The 20,424-nt window shown below is 54.3% G+C and overlaps 8 protein-coding genes across 8 annotated transcripts; 5 read left to right on the top strand and 3 right to left on the bottom strand.

Annotated features, from left to right (window-relative positions):
- Positions 1-150: 150 nt before the first annotated feature.
- J4E78_000316 (uncharacterized protein) lies at positions 151-1,332 on the bottom strand (the record flags this gene model as incomplete). Its single annotated transcript, XM_049360981.1, has 1 exon — positions 151-1,332. One exon carries the CDS (start codon positions 1,330-1,332, stop codon positions 151-153), a length of 1,182 nt encoding a protein of 393 aa, XP_049226264.1.
- Positions 1,333-1,947: 615 nt separating this feature from the next.
- Positions 1,948-2,599, top strand: J4E78_000315 (uncharacterized protein; the record flags this gene model as incomplete). Its single annotated transcript, XM_049360980.1, has 2 exons — positions 1,948-2,298; positions 2,597-2,599. The coding sequence occupies 2 exons, from the start codon at positions 1,948-1,950 to the stop codon at positions 2,597-2,599; spliced, it is 354 nt and encodes a 117-aa protein (XP_049226263.1).
- Positions 2,600-3,494: 895 nt separating this feature from the next.
- On the bottom strand, positions 3,495-4,357 carry J4E78_000314 (uncharacterized protein; the record flags this gene model as incomplete). The annotated part of the gene is made up of 3 exons (XM_049360979.1): positions 3,495-4,040; positions 4,089-4,199; positions 4,271-4,357. The coding sequence occupies 3 exons, from the start codon at positions 4,355-4,357 to the stop codon at positions 3,495-3,497; spliced, it is 744 nt and encodes a 247-aa protein (XP_049226262.1).
- Positions 4,358-5,189: 832 nt separating this feature from the next.
- On the bottom strand, positions 5,190-9,385 carry J4E78_000313 (uncharacterized protein; the record flags this gene model as incomplete). The annotated part of the gene is made up of 4 exons (XM_049360978.1): positions 5,190-5,309; positions 5,361-6,223; positions 6,273-9,203; positions 9,382-9,385. 4 exons carry the CDS (start codon positions 9,383-9,385, stop codon positions 5,190-5,192), a joined length of 3,918 nt encoding a protein of 1,305 aa, XP_049226261.1.
- A 63-nt stretch (positions 9,386-9,448) lies between these two features.
- Positions 9,449-10,231, top strand: VMA11 (v-type proton ATPase 16 kDa proteolipid subunit 2; the record flags this gene model as incomplete). The annotated part of the gene is made up of 7 exons (XM_049360977.1): positions 9,449-9,496; positions 9,544-9,561; positions 9,616-9,628; positions 9,679-9,761; positions 9,811-10,008; positions 10,056-10,141; positions 10,189-10,231. The coding sequence occupies 7 exons, from the start codon at positions 9,449-9,451 to the stop codon at positions 10,229-10,231; spliced, it is 489 nt and encodes a 162-aa protein (XP_049226260.1).
- A 765-nt stretch (positions 10,232-10,996) lies between these two features.
- J4E78_000311 (uncharacterized protein) lies at positions 10,997-12,425 on the top strand (the record flags this gene model as incomplete). The annotated part of the gene is made up of 5 exons (XM_049360976.1): positions 10,997-11,276; positions 11,332-11,427; positions 11,483-11,607; positions 11,661-12,055; positions 12,104-12,425. 5 exons carry the CDS (start codon positions 10,997-10,999, stop codon positions 12,423-12,425), a joined length of 1,218 nt encoding a protein of 405 aa, XP_049226259.1.
- A 1,701-nt stretch (positions 12,426-14,126) lies between these two features.
- Positions 14,127-16,534, top strand: J4E78_000310 (uncharacterized protein; the record flags this gene model as incomplete). The annotated part of the gene is made up of 2 exons (XM_049360975.1): positions 14,127-16,142; positions 16,193-16,534. The coding sequence occupies 2 exons, from the start codon at positions 14,127-14,129 to the stop codon at positions 16,532-16,534; spliced, it is 2,358 nt and encodes a 785-aa protein (XP_049226258.1).
- Positions 16,535-17,197: 663 nt separating this feature from the next.
- On the top strand, positions 17,198-19,435 carry J4E78_000309 (uncharacterized protein; the record flags this gene model as incomplete). Its single annotated transcript, XM_049360974.1, has 1 exon — positions 17,198-19,435. One exon carries the CDS (start codon positions 17,198-17,200, stop codon positions 19,433-19,435), a length of 2,238 nt encoding a protein of 745 aa, XP_049226257.1.
- Positions 19,436-20,424: the final 989 nt, after the last annotated feature.

Below are 20,424 nucleotides of genomic sequence, written 5' to 3'. Positions count from 1 at the left end.
ATTAAATGTGCTTGTTACGTCGAAACCCATCGATCTGTTTTCGTTCCCTTGAGACCCTTCCTTCTATAGTGTCCATACATTATACCCCCTCATAACCAAAATATAATAACACAACCCGAAAAAGCTTTTCTTACCATTAATAAAACATACTCAAACGCCCAAACCCCTCTGAAGCCAACACACCGGCCCCTCCTTCACATTCTTCGTATACGACCCATCCAGCAATAACCCCCTCTCCTTATCCATCCAATCCACAATCTTCTCCGCAGACTTGAAGTCCAAATCCCCTAATTTCGATTCTATCCCCGTAACACCAGCCTTATCGTACGCAACCTTGATGAACATCGAACAGTCCCTCAGCGTCATGGCCAGCCGAAGGTTATGATCAAACGCCTCCACGTTCGTCTTAGGTCGACAAAGCACACCCCGCGGATCAAGCGAACTCTGCAGATTGAGGAGGTGTTGCAGGAGCGCGAGGCCGTCGCCGATGGTAAGGTAATCCACAAGAGCTTTTACAAGCGCGGAGATGACGACGGGGGATGGTCGGGTTTCTTTACCAGTATTGCTGTCGAATTGCTGGGAAACTGTTGCTTGGGACCATGGTAGTAGGGACGAGGAGTTTCCATGCAGTAACTGCAGAGGACAGATGTAGTTATCCCGTGTCTTGGGTACGGAAACGTGCATGGCGCAGGTGCGGCAGCGGATTGCTCCAGCGGGTGCGTTGGGGGATTGCGCGAGCCATTTCGGTTTTACTTCGAGGGTGATGGATGTACCGGGTGTGGGCGACATGTCTGGGAGGAGGATGCCCCAGCACTTTCGTCGCGACTGTGGGGTTGTGAAGGTATGCTTTTCGACGCGCGTGTAGAGGTGGCTCATGACGTCTGGTAGGAGCAATACGCCTTCGTGGTCCATGAGGTGCTTTGTGAGATCGCGAGCGGGCTGTTGGGGTTTGTTCCGTGGACCTGGGAGGAAGAGTGGCCGGATGGCATGCTCGAAGCCGTCCAGGATTTCTAGGGACGAAAGATGTTTCTGACCGCCTCGGGGTACGCGGAGGACTCTTCCCATCAGGCTTCGATGGGGTACTGATGTTGCTACGCCAGGTTTTTTGTCTTTGGAAAGTATATCGACGAACTGGAAACGTGTCGCGACAGTGCTGGTCTCGGGTTTTATCTTGAATATGACATTTGCAGCTCCTTTGTTCAGATAACCAAAGGTTACATGCGACCCAGCTGGTGTCGCATTCGTCGCCTGTACACAGCAGCGCGTCTGGCCATTTTCCTGCTCTTCCAAAAGGTGGTGCATTTCATCCTGGGTGAGTCGTATGGAAACCATGTTGGTCGGGCTCGTTGGCGTTTAAAACTGTCGTTGCTGGTCGGAGCATCCTACCCAGCCGCGCGCACACCCAGCCTGGCGACTATCGTGGGTGCATATGAGTGGTAGCGAATCTTGATTTGAGTGGAAAACAGGATGGTCTTGTCACGCGCGTCCAATCGTGTGTCTGGGTCTCACGAGTAGGTGTTTTTGGTCGCCAACGTGTTCTGCGGTGGCCCTCTGGCACCCAAAGCTCGTGCGGTTGTGCGAAGCCCGAAAGATGACGTAAATGTACCGCACAACGGGGCGCGCAGGAAAACCCTACTGTTATGTTGCGGATGGGTCGAGGTACGGTGCGCAGACGGACGCGACATGGTTGCCTATGAATCTCGTCCAGGCTGACTTTTGTGGCGCTCAAGAGGCATGTTGGTTCCGTGGTTGGGGTGGATAACTGTCTGTCTCACGTAATCTCGCGTCGGCCAATCATGAGCATAACGTGCATTTCTCGCGACTTGTGACGCTCTCTAGTTTGTGCCCGAACTACCATCTTTTCTCACCCGCCTGTCACGAGCTCTTCTCACCGCACATTGAATACCGGGATCTTTCCAGTCATCGCAATCCGTACTACGCGCCACAATGCCGGCTCCCTCGCCCCTTCCAACCTACCTCTACAAGATCCTCCCTGCTGCCCCGCCATCCCTCCTCCCCGCGCGTCTCCCGCTCTCAGACCTCGACCGCAATGACGGCTACATCCACCTATCAACGTCGGAGCAAGTACCTGGCACTGCCGACAAGTTCTTCAGCGACGTCTCGGAGCTGTGGCTGCTGAAGATCAAGTACGACGTGCTGGTCGCGGGCACCGATGGCGACGGGCAGGTTCATGCGGATAAGAAGGGTGAGCTGAAGTGGGAAGAGGTCGGAAGAGGTTGCTTTGCGCATTTCTACGGCGCAGATCTGGGTAACGGAAACGTCGAGAGTGCGTACAAGGTTGAGAAGAAGGGCAGCTGGGCTGACAGCTTGAGCCTGGATTGGTGAGCGAGGCTCGCATATGTTGCGACGGGCAAGACCTAAGATTAGGCACTGCTCCAGAGCACGAAATAGACTCGTGAAATATTGATGAGTGTTCGGAAATACACATTCTGGACCGCTCGCCATCTCAAGGGTTCCTTGCAACCCGAGTTGTTGAAACTTGTCATTCCACATCTACATCTCTGAGACTCACACACCTCATAGAAGGGAAGAATCGAACAATCTGGAGCCTACATCAAGATGAAAACATGCGAAGTAGATGATCGGATATCAACGTAGGCTCCAGGGTGTTCAGGGTTTTCTCAGGTTGTATGCCCAGCATGTTAGACCATCTTCTTTTGCAAACAGGACGCATTTATTCACACCAAGGAGCATGACCAGAAGAGCACTATGCTATCTAGCAATGGGGCGTTCGCCGGCACCTTTGATCCGTACGAGGGAAAGCAACAACATGATCGCAACTGGCGATTTCAGCGACGGGTTTGCACTACATTATGAAGTGATGGGACAGACAACATCTATCCTCCGCTTCCTCGTCCGGGGCTATAAAGAGATCAACCTCAAAGCCATCGTAGAAATAATTTGTGGTTTGTCATCACTGTCTCTCGATTACCGCAATGTAAATGGCCATTCAGCCTGCAATCAGACAGAACCAGCAAACTTCACGTGTCAGATGCCGATGCATTGGCGAGGACAGTGTGCAAAGAAGATGATGTTCTTGTCGCCCGAGAAAATCAAGATGAGCTCCAAGTCCCGGTCTACCATCTATTGGATATAATGTGAAGATGTGTACCAAATGGTACCTCCTTAAAATCGAGCAAACTCTGGAAGAGCTTGAACCCAGAGGCTAATATGGAAAAGAAATGGCATACCGTGTTGGTAGATTCACATGGGGCAGCAGATGCATTTGAGAGGCTATCGAGCGATTTCGAAGGACAGCTCTGAACAGACTTAGCGAAATCAAATAATGTTGACCCTTTAGCAATAGGGTAGATAGCTGGGTAATGATAGGAATCTACATTTACAAGCAGACATGACTATGTAGTCACCCAAGGAAGATAGTTTGCAATCAAAGCCTACTAGCCGTTCATAGAAGACACAACCAACTTTATTGAGAACAGTTCACAAACCATGAATAGATAACTAATTGCTCTCTATTTTCCAACACTCCCCCACTCCGTCTCACTGTACACCCTCTTAACCTCATACAACCCAACCTCCTCCTTGATCAAACCCCCCATAACCTTTTTCGCCCACTCCGTCTGCCCACTCGCCTCCAATTCCTTCCAAGGCAGTACCTCCCCACTAAACTCATGCAACGCCAAATACCTCGGCGCCGTCTCCATCGCATCTCCAAACTGGAAGTCCTCCAGCGTAGATGCAGCGGCTAGTTTAAACCGGCGCGAGCGCACAAAGCCCGGTGCGCGGGAAAGAACCGGAAGGTGTTCTTCGCGGTACCACGCATCGAAGTCTGCATCTGAAGAAGCGTCTTTGGGTGGCTGAAGAGCGGCTGAGATGACGAACTTAGTCGGGGATGAAGTGGTTCCTTTGACGGCTTGAATTTCTTCGTAGAAACGGATGGCAAAGGCGGAGTTCTTGTAGACCGTGTTGATAAGTTCTTGGCTGGGAGGGTTCTTGCCGGCTATGTTCTGGAAGTCTTCGCTTTCTCTGTAGGCGAGGTCGGGGAATTCGTAGGTTACCTGTTGGGGTTAGGTAGGAGTATTTTGGTTATGAAGCAGGGGACGTACTAGCCATGGGAATTCGTTGCTGTAGACAGACGGTGAGGGTTGGGGTTGGATGGCTTGGTAGCGTACACCGGACGGTACGCCGCCGAGGCTGATGACTTCTTGGATGTGTTCCTTTTCATTTCTTGTTAGCTTCTTCGTTCTTTTGTGACGGACTACTCATGAAGAAGGATGGAAGTACATACATTCTCGTACCAATCGCAGAACTTCTCGGCAGAGAGTTTGTCTGGATTCACGACGCGTGAAGCAACCCACAGTACACCCGGAGCCATGATTCAAGTAAAGATGCTTTCAATTCAGATGGTTGTTTGCCTGTGTGATCGGTGAAGAAACAGTGGATAAATGCCGGGAGGAGAATAATAATGTTCCGGCAGTATAGTGACAAGGAACGACATCGGAGGTACTACTACACTGAGCTGAACCCCGTCATGTGATGGTTCGAGAAATAGGACCGACCGTGAAGCTAGCCATAGACTAAGGAACACGTTATCCGACTAGACCTCCCATGGTGTTAGTGACAACAAGTGGAGGTAGATACCCACTTCCAGCGTCGGTACCGGCGGTTAATTCGAGTATCGGGTCGGGATGTTAGCAGGTGAAGCGAACTAGACGGCTCAGCCATAATGCCAAAACATAACTCTACATGACTGAAGTAGAGAGAAAACAAAGAAGAAAGAGAAGGTAATCAAACTCGCTAAATCGCATCTTCAGATTATGTCTTCAACAATCGCACTACCTGGTATGCCTCCAACACATTTTGAGCCTAGTTGCCTTTGGAAAACCCAACGAGATCAATCACCGTGCGAGTCTATTATGATACAAATGTATTCTCTCCTCTTGACCTCATAGAAGGAGAGTAATAATCAACGTGATCAACCATCGCCACCGCCCGCGGCTCGGTCGAGGCACTTCCTGAGCTTTCCTTGACCACAATGTCGCATGCCTCCGCTGACAAGTAGGATGACATAGAGAACCGCAAAGCAGTAGTCAGCAGAAAAGATGGTGCATACGTGGCTGTGATTATGCGGTTGCCACTGGTTTCGTGCTCGTAGGTTCGAGGGTAGAGGCTCGACATTAAGGTTTTGTTGCGGGCTACTATCGAGTCTAGCTCTTCTCGTATGAGCGCTGGACATCAAGCGACTGCTTTCCACCGTTTGCAGTTTGCCAGAAATCAAGACTGGCAATGACATCGGTGCCGAGTTCGTCTTCATAGGAGTACAGGATCTGGGTATTGTTAGCTTTCTGTAGGAATGTAATCTTAGGTAATTGACTTACTTCTCGTGTCGACGTGTGTAACCATCTAATGTTCTTGGCTGTAATGATGTGCACCAGACCGCCGCTCTCCATGTGGCGTATTTCGATGAAGCTAGGCTCAAAGGCAAGGATGTAGGGATTAAAGATGGCGAAAGCTTGTGGCGTGCCTTCCCATGTGATCTTCCAGTCGGGCCTCGCCCGCCAGCCGTTACGGTTGACGAAGAAGGAGTAGTCTGTATAGCATAGGAGGAACTCGCTTGCCATACGCTCGATATGAATTGGCTTGATGTTCTCCTTCCGTACGACGAAGTCAAGCGAGGTATCTGCCTGGTCGAGCAGCGATTGCGTTTCAAGCGTCTCCAGACTGACAACTTCGAAACCGCGTGCACAACCGACACATAGCTTGGATCGCAGGAAATGTATCGATGTCGATTCGGTGGGAATGTAGAACTCCTTGTAGGGCTTGAGCTGGTCTGCTCCGCTCGTAGAGAGCATCATCTTTGCGAAACCTGACTTCTTGTTCTTGTTACCCATCTGCTCCTTTGGCTCATACACCTTGATAGTGGTCGAGAGCGCAGATGTCTTCACTGCAGCCACCAGTTGCTGCCCTAAGCAGATTCCGGCCTTGAAGAAGTTGGCGTGGCAAATCTTGCGTGGTCGCTTGACCATGGACTGGGTCTCGTCGGATTCCAGAGCCTCTGTCGAGTATGAATACAACGTCTTGTCGGCCAACACAAGCACGATTGCGTGTTGTTCGAGAACTTCGATCTGGGTTACACCCTTGCAATCCAGGACACGACGAGGTCGCATGGAGGCGTCCTTTGGCTTCCGCTCCACGACATAAACACCAGCATCTGTACCAAGAGCCAGTTTGCGACCACCGTCTGTCAAAAGTTAGTATTGAGATTACTAGTAGAATGATGGAATACATACCCAGCGGAACAGCGCATGTGACTCTGATGGTCGGAGAGAAAAAGCCTTCGTTGACAATTGTCTTGGTGAAGATGTTACTTCGCTCCCTCAGACTTCGCTGCTGTGTGTCGATGTGTTCCATCCATTTCTGCTGAGATATGGGGGTGCTGGCAAATAGTGTCAACTCGTAACCGCCCTTTCCAAGATGCTTGAAGGTGATAGGGTATCCTTGCTGCTTGGGGTCGTTGTTCTTTGGAGTAGCAGCGGCAATGGCCTTGCCAGCGATCAAGTTGGCTGATGGCCTCTTGGAGATGCCCAACTTGGGATTGACCTCCTCCATCTGCGTAATAACCAAAAGCTCCAGAGGTATTGGCTTCTTGTAGACTTTCTGCTCCTCGCGCTTGTTGACAGTCTTCGCCCGGACCAACAAAACTGCATGATCAAACAAGTAACAAGTAATGTCACCAGTGGTCTCAGTTGGAGTCTTCTTCAAGGTACCCTTGAACACCAATTGCCGGTTCTCGTCGGTCAGCTTCAGATCCACAAACTCTCCAGGCCTAAACTTAAGGTCTTTGTTGAGCTGCATCAAATTGAAATGGTTCTCTGCCTTTCCAGACTCCACGTTGACCTTTGACAGAGTCTCCTTGATAATCTTGATGACCTTGGGAATGTCTTCCTTATCGGGGTTGTCATCGGCTGTGTACTTTGCGATGTTCTCCAAAAGCAGAGGGTACCTGGCCAATCTTGTCGTTGGTTTGGTAAGATAACCATTGAGCTCGAGCTTTCGCGATTCCTTCATTCTCTCTACCTCATCGACAAACTTGGCGAATCCGGTATTTGTGCGTTTCTCATGCTCAAACTCGTACTTACCGAAGAGCTGGTTCGCACCGTACTTTATGAAGGGCGCAAAATGTGGCACATACTCGAGGAAGATGTCTCCGACATTTCGAACCACGGGTTCCTTTTGCTGGCGCCTCGTGAGCTGTTCGGCCATGCGCGAGTTGACCATGTAGACTTCCTGACAGTTTGAGAAAACGGTGCGGACAAACTTCTCTCGGCGGTGCTCAGGGATGGGTGAAGTCGCAGGGTTGCGAAGAGGCTTCATCCAGAAGTCTCGGAGATACTCCAGATCCTTTACGAAATCGCGTTCAGTGTACATGAGCTCAGAAATGACCTCTTGTCGCTTCTGTTCCTTCTCAGACACACTCTCAGAAACCTCCTTGGGCACAGTGTTGATCCAGAGTTTCTGCTCTTCATTGTCCTTGTCTTCATGCAAACTCGCCCTGGACTCCTCACGTTTAAGACCTGGCTGAATGCGCATGTTCAGACGAGCCTGCTGCTCAAGGCGGCGGGGGCAAGCAATGGAATAGCACAGGCGGTCGCGGGTGCACGTGGGAGAGTAACATTCGGTGAGAAGCGTGAAGACACCGTTGATCTCGGACTTGTCCTCTACCATGGTCTCGCGGAATTGGTAGATCTCGTTGGTCGAATCTCGCAACCGGTGAGCGTAAGTCACATCGTGGAAGAACTTTTGGGCGTCCAAAGAGCGGCCGAGAAGCAGCGCTAGATTACGATCCGTCGTCTTGATGATGAACGAAATGAGGTCAACCGCATCTGCGCCGGTGAAGGCACTCTTGTACACCAGACCGTCCTTCTCTTTCTCTGTCAGGCCAACTCGATCCTGGAAGGTTTCGGCAACTCGTGATAGCAAGGCGGGGTACACGAGCGGTGCGCGTCGCTGGGCAGCAGGGACCTGTTGCCCTTGTGAAAGCGAGGTCATGGACTGGTTAGAGGTTCTGTTGTTGCTGGCGTTGCTACCCATAGTCTGGGTCGAATCAGGACGCGATGTCATCGAAGACATGGTGTTGGTCCGTTCGGACGGAGGCACAACGGTCGATGCCATGGACATGGTGCGGGACTGGGTTGGCACGCTGCCTTGGCTAATGCTCCTGGGGTTTGGCGGGAGTCCAGCGTTCATATGTTGGGGCTGGCCGGGCGCTCCAGGTGCCATTTCCGATCCGCCAGACTCTCGTCTTCGGTTTGGTATGATCCTGCCGCTCATTGTCTGAGTGTGCTCGGGGTCTCTGGTGTAAGAGGTCATAGACATTGTCCGTTCGTCGGGTCGTTCTGGAACAACACGCCCCTGGGCGGTAGTCCGTGCCATGTGGTTCATATATGGTTGTTGGCGGAAGGTGTTTGCTTGCGAGGGGTGAGAAGGTCCTCCGGGGGTGAATTGCGGGCGCGGGTTCAGAGCTAGTGACTGCGAGCGGTACGGGTCAGCGTTCATTGCAGGCCCCGGTGGGCCGGGAAAGCGGTTGGGTATGGGCTTGGTGAAGGGGGGCTGCCCTGGAGGGGAGGTTCGCGGGTCAAAGCGCTGGGGCTGTCCGTATGGCTGACGCTCCGGGCGAAGCGGCTGGGGGAGGTACTGGGGCTGCGGCTGGCGTTGAGGCTGCGGCGGGCCCTGGTGGTATCGTGGGTCTTGGCCGTAGCCGTTCGGCATGGGGCGATTGTAGGCGTTTTGGGGGTCCATGGGCCGCTGCTCGCCGGGATTGCTGCCCGGGCGCGCGTCGTATTGGGGATGAGGGCGACGATCATAGCCATTGACCGGCTGGCGCATGGGCGGGGCGCGCTGCATCATGTCGGCAGTCTGGCTGGACATGGTGGCAGCTCTGTCGGGCATGCGCATGTGAGACTGCGAGGTCATAGTCTGCGAGCGGCCGGCCATTTGGGGGCTGGCGCCGAAGATGTTGGTGAAGGCGGTTTCCCGTGCGCCCGAGGGCTGGCCATGGTTGGGGCCGCGCGCATACTCTGGACGTTGGTGGTTCCCGTAGTCGGCCATGTCTCTGCGCAGTCTTGCCTGGTCGGGGTGCAGTGCCGCGGGGTGTGGCCGAGGGGAGGAGGGCGACTGGGGCAGGAAGGGTTGAAGCCGCCCAGCGAGGACCCAGGGCCGTCCTGGATGAAGATACGTGAAGATGCGAGGTGGTGTAGGTGCGAAATGGGCGGGTAGGGTGTAGTCGTATCCACGATCGTGTGTATTAGAAGCGCTGGGGCGTGCTGCCCCCCGAAGCAGCCTAGTGCCATTCTCCTACGAACGCCCAGCGCAACGACTATCAATCATTCAACGCCTCACCCATCACGCGTCGACTCCCTCGCTACTACACCACCCGCCCGACCTGCGCACCACCCGAGCAGGCATCATGTCGTCAAATGAGCTCGCGCCGAGCTTCGCGCCGTTCTTTGGCATGGTGAGTGCCACGCCTGTTGATGACTTCATAGCTAACCTTCGACGCAGAGCGGAATCGCGTTTGCTGTGAGTAGCACCTCTCCCACGTAGCTGTCGAACTAATGTACGAACCGCGCCCAGATGATCTTTGGATGTACGAGACCCGACCCAACCGCTTGGACGTGCAGGAGCTAACGGCAGCAGGCGCTGGAGCTGCCTATGGCACAGCCAAAGCAGGCATCGGCATCGCTGGTATCGGAACATACAGGCCAGACCTGATTATGAAGGTGAGGAGCTGTCTATGGCTTCTGTGGGAGCTCCGGCTAACTAGGGCAGTCGCTCATCCCCATCGTCATGTCCGGTATCTTGGCCGTCTACGCCCTCGTCATATCCGTCCTCATCGCTAGCGACATCAAGCCGCCGCCGGACAATACATACTCGCTGTATGCTGGATTCATGCACATGGCTGCCGGTCTGTCAGTCGGGTTATCTGGCCTGGCTGCGGGCTACGCGATTGGAATCGTGGGAGACGCCGTACGTAGCGTTGGTTCTACAATGGCGGCACACACTGACATACGTAGGGTGTACGCTCTTTCATGCGCCAGTCCAGGATCTTCGTCGGCATGGTCCTCATCCTCATTTTCGCCGAAGTTCTGGGTCTTTACGGGTACGTTCAACGGAGTGATGCGACTAGCCAACAGCTAACATGTCCAGACTCATTGTCGCCCTCATCCTCAACACCCGAGCAAGTGGCTGAGCTGCAAATCACGCAATACTTGTCTCTTCTAAACGTCAACGCTTAACTCCTACGTTAAAGACGAACTTGGTGGTGGGCAATTGTACGACTACATGGTGTAGATATAGTTGACGAGCATGCAATACTTGGAGTTACAGTTTCGGAGTTTGGGCATATCTAGTACAGTCGAATAGCATGTTATATCCTCGTATGGCAATTCGTATCGAAATGAGATGAACAGGCAGAATGGCAGAACATGGGCGGATAGCGTGCCATTACGTCTTGTGCGGCCGAGCACGGGAAGTCTGTTTAAGCAGTAGCTAACAGGGAACCTAAAAGGCACTATGTTTGCTCACATCGGAAAGTTAAAAACACATCAGGTTCGTACTCGACAAGTGGAGCGGCGTGCCGTCTCATCAGGCTTAAGTCGGCTTTGTTGCAAGCCCAGTCCCCACGCCCTGCGTCATTGAGTGAGTGATCAAAAGCCCCCGCCATGCATGCACCTGGTCGCGCCCGCTTTATAGTCCAACGTGCCCCTTGGCCGCGGTCGTCGAGTGCTACACGCCCGGCCGACCCGCCTAACCTCAGGCTGCCCTTCACGATACGTTTGCTTACTACGCACATACAAGCCCGACGATTGACCCCGCCGCTGCCCGTGCCTGCTGCCATGAGTTGCTTCCGTTACTGATTCCGGATAAGACAGCACCTGAGCAACCCACCCGACCCCTCGATCGCGCCTACTACTCGCACCCCTACCCCGTTGTCGCAGGCGCATAACCGGCCACCATGGCGACTACCTTCAAGAACATGCTGCACCCCATGCAACACCACCGGGACAAGAAGGAGGCCTCTTCACCGTCGCATTCTGGCCCGCTACACGACCGCACTGATTCGGCCATGGACCGGCCGCGCGAGGAAGAGAAGCAGCACCTGGCGCAATGGGAGGCGCAAAAGCACACGCTCAGCCACGACGAGATTGACATTGACCCGGAGAAGAAGCCCGTTGGCCACTCGTCCAAGGTCCTGCGCGAGGAAGACTTTGAGCTGATCAAGACCCTCGGCACCGGTGCGCATACTCGTCCACGCCGCTAGACGAGGACAGGACGCTGACTCTACGTCAGGTACATTTGCGCGCGTGTGGCTGGTGCGATTGAAGGACGCAAAGGCGGGCGACGAGAACAAAGTCTTCGCATTGAAGATTCTGCGCAAAGTCGACGGTACGTCTGCGCCCTCGACATGCGCCCTTTGCATCTACTGACGCCCGTCGCCCAGTCATCCGGCTCAAGCAAGTCGAGCACGTCCGGAACGAGCGCAATGTTCTGGCTAAAGTGGCTGGCCACCCATTCATAACAACCATGGTTGCCAGCTTCCAATCCCTGGATTCCCTCTACATGGTGGTACGTAGCGGCGCCTATCGCGAGCACTCGTCAATGACTGACATGGTGGACAGCTCGACTACTGCCCCGGCGGCGAGGTCTTCAGCTACCTGCGGAGAGCACGGCGCTTCAACGAGCCCACCTCACAGTTCTATGCTGCCGAGATTGTCCTTATACTAGAGTTCCTCCACGAGAGGGAAGGCGTCGCATATCGCGACCTAAAACCTGAAAACATACTCATAGACGCCGAAGGCCACCTCAAGCTGGTGGACTTTGGGTTTGCCAAGAAGGTAGAGAATAGAGAGACCTACACACTCTGTGGCACGCCCGAGTATCTGGCACCCGAGGTCATCCGGAACACAGGCCACGGCACAGCAGTCGATTGGTGGGCATTTGGTATCCTGGTGTACGAGTTCCTCGTGGGACAACCACCGTTCTGGGACCAGAACCCAATGAAGATTTACGAGCAGTACGCAGTATTCATGATATTCGAAAGGAGAGAGCTAACATCCCTTAGAATCGTAGAAGGACGGGTGCGCTTCCCCTCTGCCATGTCTCCCACTGCACGCGACCTTATCTCCGGCCTCTGCACCGTCGACACATCCAAGCGACTGGGTAACGTCGCAGGCGGCGCTCAACGTGTGAAACAACACGAGTGGTTTAAGAACATTGACTGGCAGAAGCTGTACAACCGCGAAGTCCAGGGACCCATCGTACCACATCTAAGAGGGCCTGCTGACACACGCAACTTTGATGAATACGAACCCGAGTCGGAGAAGAGAGACCCATATACCAAGGAATTGAGCGACAAGTGGGAAGAGAGCTTCAAAGACTTTTAGGTCCAAGTCTTTGGGCTTCACAAGGGGAAGCCCGAGAACGGGTTGTCGCCTTGGATATGATGTGTCGAGCCTGAGGATCGAGATTCGGACAGAGGGCCAGAGGGGTGGCGTTGGATATGCAACCCGGGCCCCTCACGAAGCATTGTAAATGGAAGGCGAAGTGGGCTTTGTGCTTGGTGGGGTATTTTGTTGCTATGACGAGTTTCCCCGTTGCCTGCACGCTATACGTGCTGAAAGCGATACCGGTACGCTTTGGTATGAAGCGCATACCAGCTCTATGAAATGTGAACGTATCTTATGCATGAGGTCCAAGCCGTTGATGCTCACTACCATTCAATCTTACCGCGTTGGTTTTCGTGCTCATGGCTTCACTTCTTCTCTCCCGTCATTCAAGGAGGCAAGTATATGGCACCTCATACAAGGAAAAAAGCTGAGCAGGTCTGCAGCCTACGTCAATATGGAAACATGCAAAGGAGGTGACACGAGACGTAGGCTCCACGGTGCTTGATTTCCTTCTTGAATGAGGTGATGGAAGCATGAACGCACGCATATACATGTTCAAAAAATGGCGAAAGAAATGGCAAAAACATACAACAGCCCGGATTCGCTTCTGGTCACCCACGAAACTACTAATGGGCCGATATCTTGCTTATCTAGGGCTGAGCGGACGGGAAGCCGAGCTCTCAAGATTCTGTGGTCGTATGTGGAAGAATGGGACCATATTGTGATATATGACGCCGTGGTGAATGGGTTGGCGACGGTAGGCTGACGTAGCGACGGAACACAACTGTGACAAAAATCCTTACGAGAAACTTTGATGGTATTTGACCGCCGCAACAAGTCGAGTAGGTTCTTCAAATTCTGAAGAAGTGTCAGGCGCTTCTCGTGATAAGCGTTGCAGTTGGCGACTACTTATGTATGGTAGCGACGTATTAGGAAGTGCGGTTGCACATGTCAGCCAATGGGCTATGGTGGTGCCATGATCAGCCACACCATATCTGGCATAGACCGTACCGTACATCAGGTTATCGCAACGAGGTGCATACATGTGGCAAAGGCTGCATCGCGAGATCCGGAGGAATCGACGATGGGTGTGCGGGTGACAGGAGCTACGTACAGGCGGCCCAGAGCGGATAGGAGGTGAGGTGGAGATGAGTTGGCGATGGAACACGCTGGGGTAGCCCGTGAAGCAGAATTCAGGCGCTCAGCTGTGATGCGCTCTGTTGCTGTCATTGGGTTCAAACACGTCTTGGACGCTCCAGGGCCTTGATGGCATGATAAATACGTAGGCAGACTGGGCACACACCCCAGTGGCAAGCCTGGAAGTTGGGCGGCATAAGTGAGAGGGGGCATGGGGAATGCGCTCCTCTTTCCAAGGCCCAAGCGCGCTTTGAGATTAACATGGTAATACTTGCTTGCAAGAAGCACAACACGACGCATTTCCTTTTCGTGTCTTGTAGTAATCGATCCATGCCCCTTTCCTTCTTGTTCTTGTTCTAATCGTAGTTGTCTATTCTTTCCGCTGTACCCGCCGTATCACGACCCTCTTGGATTACCGGCGAGTGATGGACAGGCAGGCCAAGCGCATCCCATAGCTTCGTTAGCAGCCAGGCCGCCATTTACTTACCCAACGCCCGCACCACGACGGCCTCGCAGCGCATCTCCAAACTGCATGCTGGGCGCCTCCGGCTGGTTGCTGGCATGAGCAGTATCAAGACGCGGCTGCAGAATGCGCGGTCCAAGTTGTTGAGACGCAGCAGCGCGACGTCGAGCAGTGCACGCTCACTCACTTCCTCGCATGGCAGCGAGAGGCATGCGCGCCCGCCGCCGACCAGCTCCCTCCGCAAGAGCGTCTCGCTGCAGCAGCTGCCCGAGGTGTCTGGCGCGGAGACTCCCGACGACAAGACAGCTGATCCGCGCATGGTCAGGTCGGATGTGCTTGGAGTGGCCGCCGACAGTCAGGCCGACGGCAACGGCAGCACTGGCAGCCTGAACACCTCGCGAGATCGACACTCGACCTGCACGAGCATCGCGAGCACCGCAAGCCACCACCACCACAACCACCAGCGTCAGCCGTCCGCCGACGTGCCTGTCGTCCTGCCAGAGGTGACTCTTGAGGCACCTACGCCTCTCCACCCCGTAGTGCAGCAGCCTGCCGAGCTCAACCGCGCCGAGCCATCGTCGCTTTCTTCCGCCCCGAGCGACCACACCACCACCGAGCCTGTCCCCGCGAGCAGCAACGACACCTCGCACGCCCCATCGCCCGCCCTCGTCCGCCGCCAGTCCGTCGTCAACAAGACCGATGCCCAGATAATCAAGAAGCTGCTCGTCCCCGACATCCCCCAGGCTGCCATCCAGACCGGCCCGCCCACCGTCGCCGACTACTTTGGCGGAGCACCCGCCCACTTCAGCGCTGGCATGCTGCACCGCAAGATCTGGGTCAAGCGGCCCAGCGCCTCGGCCACACTGGTGCAGATCCGCGAGGATGACCTGGTCGACGACGTCCGCGAGATGATTCTCAAAAAGTACGCCAATTCACTGGGAAGGAGCTTCGACTCGCCCGACGTCACGCTGCGCATCGTCCCGCGCGACAACCAGCGGGGAGGAGACCGCACGCTGGGCCCCGAGGAGGACATGTGCCGCACCCTGGATGCCTACTTCCCCGGCGGCCAGAACGTGACCGAGGCCCTTATCATCGACGTGCCCCAACGGAGGACCCCCAAGCCCTCGCCTCGCGTGCCCTTTTACTACCACCACGAAGATGGCGTCCACCCACAGACCGAGTACTTCCCGCCCATGCCCGTCGTCGCTCCTTCTCCCGCTGCCTCGGGCCAGCCGCATGAGGCCCGCATGCCTCTGCCTCATGCGCCCCACTCAATAGCCGTGCTCAACACCGGACAACTGCCTGCACTGCCGTCCCCGGGCGGTACCAGACGAGGGCCGCTGCATGCTCACCGACCGAAGTACCCTAGAACGCACACAGCCTCACCGACCACCCTTGGCGGCGGCATTCCTTCCTCTGCCACGTCTGTTCGCCCTCCAAACCGGCCGCGCCATGACTCTTCCGCCTCCGAAGCAAAGAACTCTGCCGCCTCAAACAACGCGATACCCACGCCGCCCGCTTCGGCCGATCCCATCTCTCACTCACAAACCCTCCATGAGTCGACTCCGCCCACCCCACGCATATCATCGCCACAACCGAACAATAAGAAGAAGCGGAGACCAAAGCCGCCGGTGGAAGCACCGAGTTTGCCAGCCGGTCTTTTGGATGGCTCAGTGCCGCCCATCAATGTGTTGATTGTAGAAGACAACATCATTAACTTGCGAGTTTTGGGTGCTTTCATGCAGCGTCTGAAGGTCAGATGGCAGCGTGCAATGAACGGAAAAGAGGCAGTCACCAAGTGGAAGGCAGGCGGGTTCCATCTGGTACTCATGGACATTCAGCTGCCAGTCATGAACGGTTTGGAGGCAACCAAGGAGATTCGACGGTTGGAGCGTGTCAACAGTATTGGCGTATTCAGCAGTGGCAGTAGTGAGGCCCCCAACAATAGGCTTGGATCGGAGGGCAACGGCAAAGACGAGCTGAGCGAGGATGACCGCCTCGGTGACAAGGGCATGTTCAAGAGTCCCGTCATTATTGTCGCGCTTACAGCCAGTTCGCTGCAGAGCGACAGACACGAGGCTCTGGCGGCTGGTTGCAACGACTTTCTGACCAAGGTAAGAATTCACGTCCTGTATTAGCAGACTCATTCTAACACATGTCACAGCCTGTCAACTTTGTCTGGCTTGAACGCAAGGTCAAGGAGTGGGGTTGCATGCAAGCACTCATTGACTTCGACGGTTGGCGCAAGTGGAAAGACTTTGCCGACAAGTCCGAGAACAACGACAGCACATCCAAACTCACCGTTGGCTACTCGAGCATGGCCCCGAACAAGAAATCGAGTAGCACACTGAGCCCCACTACCGCGTCCTCTGAGGCCAACGGCATAAAGAAAGACGGAGACTCAGACAGAAAGAGTAAACGCAAGAGTCTCGGTGTCATACCACAGCCCATACTACAAGAGGAAGCGGAGACGCCGCCAGCTGAGGTTGACAGTGGCGACAACTGAGCTCAGTCGTCGTTCCTCAATCTCCTCAATCACCCACCTATCAATCACCAAAATTCACTTGGCTGTAAATTGTCCCAACATCACATCCTCAGGCCCTTCCAACGCTTTTCAAGGACCCTATTTCTTTTTATCCGATTGCCTAGCACCCTTGTCTTGTTGTCTCCAGCGTTTAGTCCCATTACCCAGTTCCTGCCCGTCTGCCGGTCACTTGGGCAACTTCTTCGTGCAATCTGCTTCTGGGTTTAGAAGGGAGATTGGACTCTCACTTTACATGTACACGATTTAGACGCTCAATTGGAAGAGCGTTCATTTGATATCGCATTGGGAGGTGCTAAGAGGCCTCTGTAACATCACAGAGTACCTGTTGATTTTAATTTTAATTCTGCGGAATCGTTTGCGAGCTTCTCTAAACTATCGCCGCCGTGCTATTATCACTGGTCTTGATCTGAGTGTAACGCTTGATTTGAGGAACTACGTCATCCTTCGAGCGCATGATGGCTCCTGACACGTCGTGATTCAGGAAGTCTCGCCCACGCGTTAGGTTGTTGCCGTGGAAACGCCTCGCTTAGACTTTCCGTCGTGGAGACCCCTCCAAACCCTGGGACCTCCATCCAGCCTCAACGAATCGACAACCGACTACACCACTCGCTCAGGCCCTCGAAGATGCCCGCAAAAGTCGTATACGGAAAGAAGAGGAATGGAGGGCGGACTGCATTCACAACGTTCTTGTCACCAGAGAAAGGAGTTGCGCACAGAGAAGATGAGGAGGAAAATGCGGCTAGCGGCCCGACACGTGACCTACGGCGACAAACAGAACCAGAAAGAGACGATGTGTCAGTGCTGGAGCAAGGATTGAGCAAACTACGAATAGAGAAAACATCACCTGTGGAAGATGAGGGTGCGTTGAGGAAACGATCGCGGTCACGCAAAATCAAGCCTGGGCGCAACGAGGATACCACAAAGGAGAATGTTGTCCCATTCGAAGATGCACTGGACGAGAGTATGCAGGCTCTATCCATCAAGGGCCCTAAGGAGGATGGAGTTAGTATGCTCAAAGAGCCACGTCGACCGCGAAAGGTACTGAGCGACCGCAACATCAACGCCTTACACAACGCCTCACACAACGTTGACGAATTGGGTCGATCGATCCCGAAACCGAAGAAAGAGAAGAAACGCGTGGTTCCTACTATCGTCGCCCAGGATGTAGTTGCTACACCTGCAAAGTCTACAGTGCCCATGGGTTCAGCTCATTCCAAACCGGCCTCGGCGCAACCAGCAGCATGCCTTCCTACGCCCGAGCCAACACCTGAACCTGAAGACATATACACCGCCTATGCTTCGCCGTTACTGGCGCTCAGCGATAGAAAAAAGCTTATAGGGTTCCAGGAGTGGTCAGACGAGCTGGAGCCGCACTTCCAAGTTACCAAGATTGCAGAGGCCTCGTTCTCAGAGGTATACCGGTTATCTGCGATATCACCTGCGAATGGTCTTAAGGAGGAGTCGGTGCTCAAACTCGTAGCGCTCAAGACACCACCAGCTGTCCCCTTACCAAGCCAGCTACACACTCGTGCGGTTCGAGATCGCGAAGCGCAGTTAGAAAAGGAGATGGAGCAGCGTGAACAGGACGACGCGTACAAGTCACAGGTTGATGATGTTGCTTCTGAGGTTAAGCTCCTTCAGAATCTCACCCACATACCTGGATTTACCGTCTTCCGCGACCTCACCATTGTGCAGGGTAGACCTTCAGCGTCGTTCAACGATGCGTGGAAGGAATGGAACAAGGCGCGGCCACGCGGAAAGAAGAGTGAATTCCCCGATCCCAGCAAGAAGACCAGTTACGACGAGTACCAGCTCTGGGCTGTAGTAGAAATGCAAGACGCTGGTACGGATGTTGAGAAGATTATGGAGACAGGTGGCATGTCGTCGATATGGGAAGCTTGGGACGTGTTCTGGGGGGTAGCAATCAGCGTAGGAAAGGCAGAAGAGGCGTGCCAGTTCGAGCATCGCGACTTGCATCTCGGCAACATCTGCGTTCGGTCTTCACGCTCAGGTGGGGACGTGCTGCAGCCCTCGATCAAAGACCCTTTGCGACGCAAACTCCGCTTTACCGGCCTCGATACGACTGTCATCGACTACACCTTGTCGCGCGCAGACATTCTCGCCTCATTATCCCGGTCCCGCAGGACGTCTGTCATGTCTCATGTTTCCAGCTCCACAGCCGCATCTGCGAGTGAGGAGATGGTCGACGTCGCTTATCTGGATCTTAACAAAGACCCCGCGCTCTTCGAAGGCGACGCAAGTGAAGAGTACCAATATGAGATCTACCGCTATATGCGCGGCGCAGCACTCTTCGACAACCCGTTGCAATACGAGCCGTTGGATATACCGCAAGAGGAACCTGTGGAAGAGGAAGAGCCAGAGCAAGCCCCAGTCACACCTCGCCGCTCGCCTAGAAAGAACACGCACATTCGCTTCGACTCAGGCGACGACGAACCACAAATGCCTCGGCGATCGCCCAGGAAACACGGCGAGGAAACAGTACTCGATGTTGCACCGATACCGATGGAAGAGAATTCTGACGAAGACGTCTGGCGCGGTTTCCACCCCAAGACAAATCTTGTTTGGATGCACTTCCTACTGCATAAACTCCTCAACCACCTCACTGTTGTCTCTTCCGCACCACATCACGTCTCTTCTCGTCCTGTCCTTTCTAAACACGGCGAGGTGGATAAGAAGAAAGTGGAGAAGAAGGCTATGAGGCTGTACAAGGTCTTGCAGAATGTCAGTGAACTACTGTGTCCTGTCGCGCTGGGCAGAGAGGAGAGTCTGGGTAGCGTAAAGGAGTTGGTTGTGCTTGCTTTGGAGGAGCGGTGGGTTAGGGTTGAGGATGTGGCAGGCTGAATATTTTGATTTGTAGCATTGTTGGGAGTTTGGGTGCTTGATTGAAGGGGGCTTGCATTGGGCGGAGTTTGAAGGCGTAGCATTGATACGAATCACGAATACGATCAGTCGCATACCTCGCATATGTCGAAGTGAAGACTAACGGAGGCTATAAGCCCCGCGAATCCGACTAAGAATAGTTAGTGATTGGTAAGGAAGAAAGCGACCGTTGAGTGCGCCTGCAGAAGCAACGGTCATGGAAGCCAAGTCGGCTAGCGCAATGTACCAGTAAGCAACCACACCTGCATGTCATCTTTCACGCAACCACTCATCATGGAGCCCACCTACACACTGTAAGCATTCGGCCGCCATGCGCGTGCGCGTGCGAAAAAGTCTTGCCCCAAGAACCAAACAGCATCGAGTATTCGCCTCCAAAACACTAGAGACGGAAGCCTCGCCAGCCGAAACGAAAAACTGATGATAAACGAAGAAACGACCGGGAAGACGGCAACCCGACAACCAAAGCCGAACGACGCCACACCCCCAAAGCCACTAGCCCCCCATCATCCACAGGCCTTCCTCCCATGTGATGATGAATGAAGGCAGCAGCGAAAGCCTCGCACCCCGCCACCGCAAACGGAAGGCAGAGCCCCCATCCTTATCGCACCACGTGCGGTCGAAAACGGTGAAACGGCGTGCCGCGGGTACAAGACGTCGCAACACGACCCATACGCCGGGTCGCGACACGCCCTCGCTTAGATGCATCGGACGAGGCCAAGGCGTGAGCGTCAATGACTTTGGGTGGAGCCGCGGCATGGAGCCAATGGCGCGCGGTCAAGCACGGCAAGACTTGCGTCGCTTAGAGCCTTCTCCGTTCTGGCGAGGCAAAAGAGATTAGAGGCGCCGTCTGGCAGCACAAACACGGTGTATACGGTCGGTGGGTATATACTACGTGCATGATAAAGGGCTAGGCTGTTGCGAGTGGGAGGGCGCTGGCTGCTGGGATTAAT

The sequence above is a fragment of the Alternaria triticimaculans genome (genome assembly GCF_023758025.1).
Source record: "Alternaria triticimaculans strain BMP 0046 chromosome Unknown scaffold_1, whole genome shotgun sequence".
NCBI lineage: Eukaryota > Fungi > Ascomycota > Dothideomycetes > Pleosporales > Pleosporaceae > Alternaria > Alternaria triticimaculans.
The sequence above is the reverse complement of the archived record's forward strand: the minus strand, read 5'-3'. Positions and strand labels throughout refer to the sequence as shown.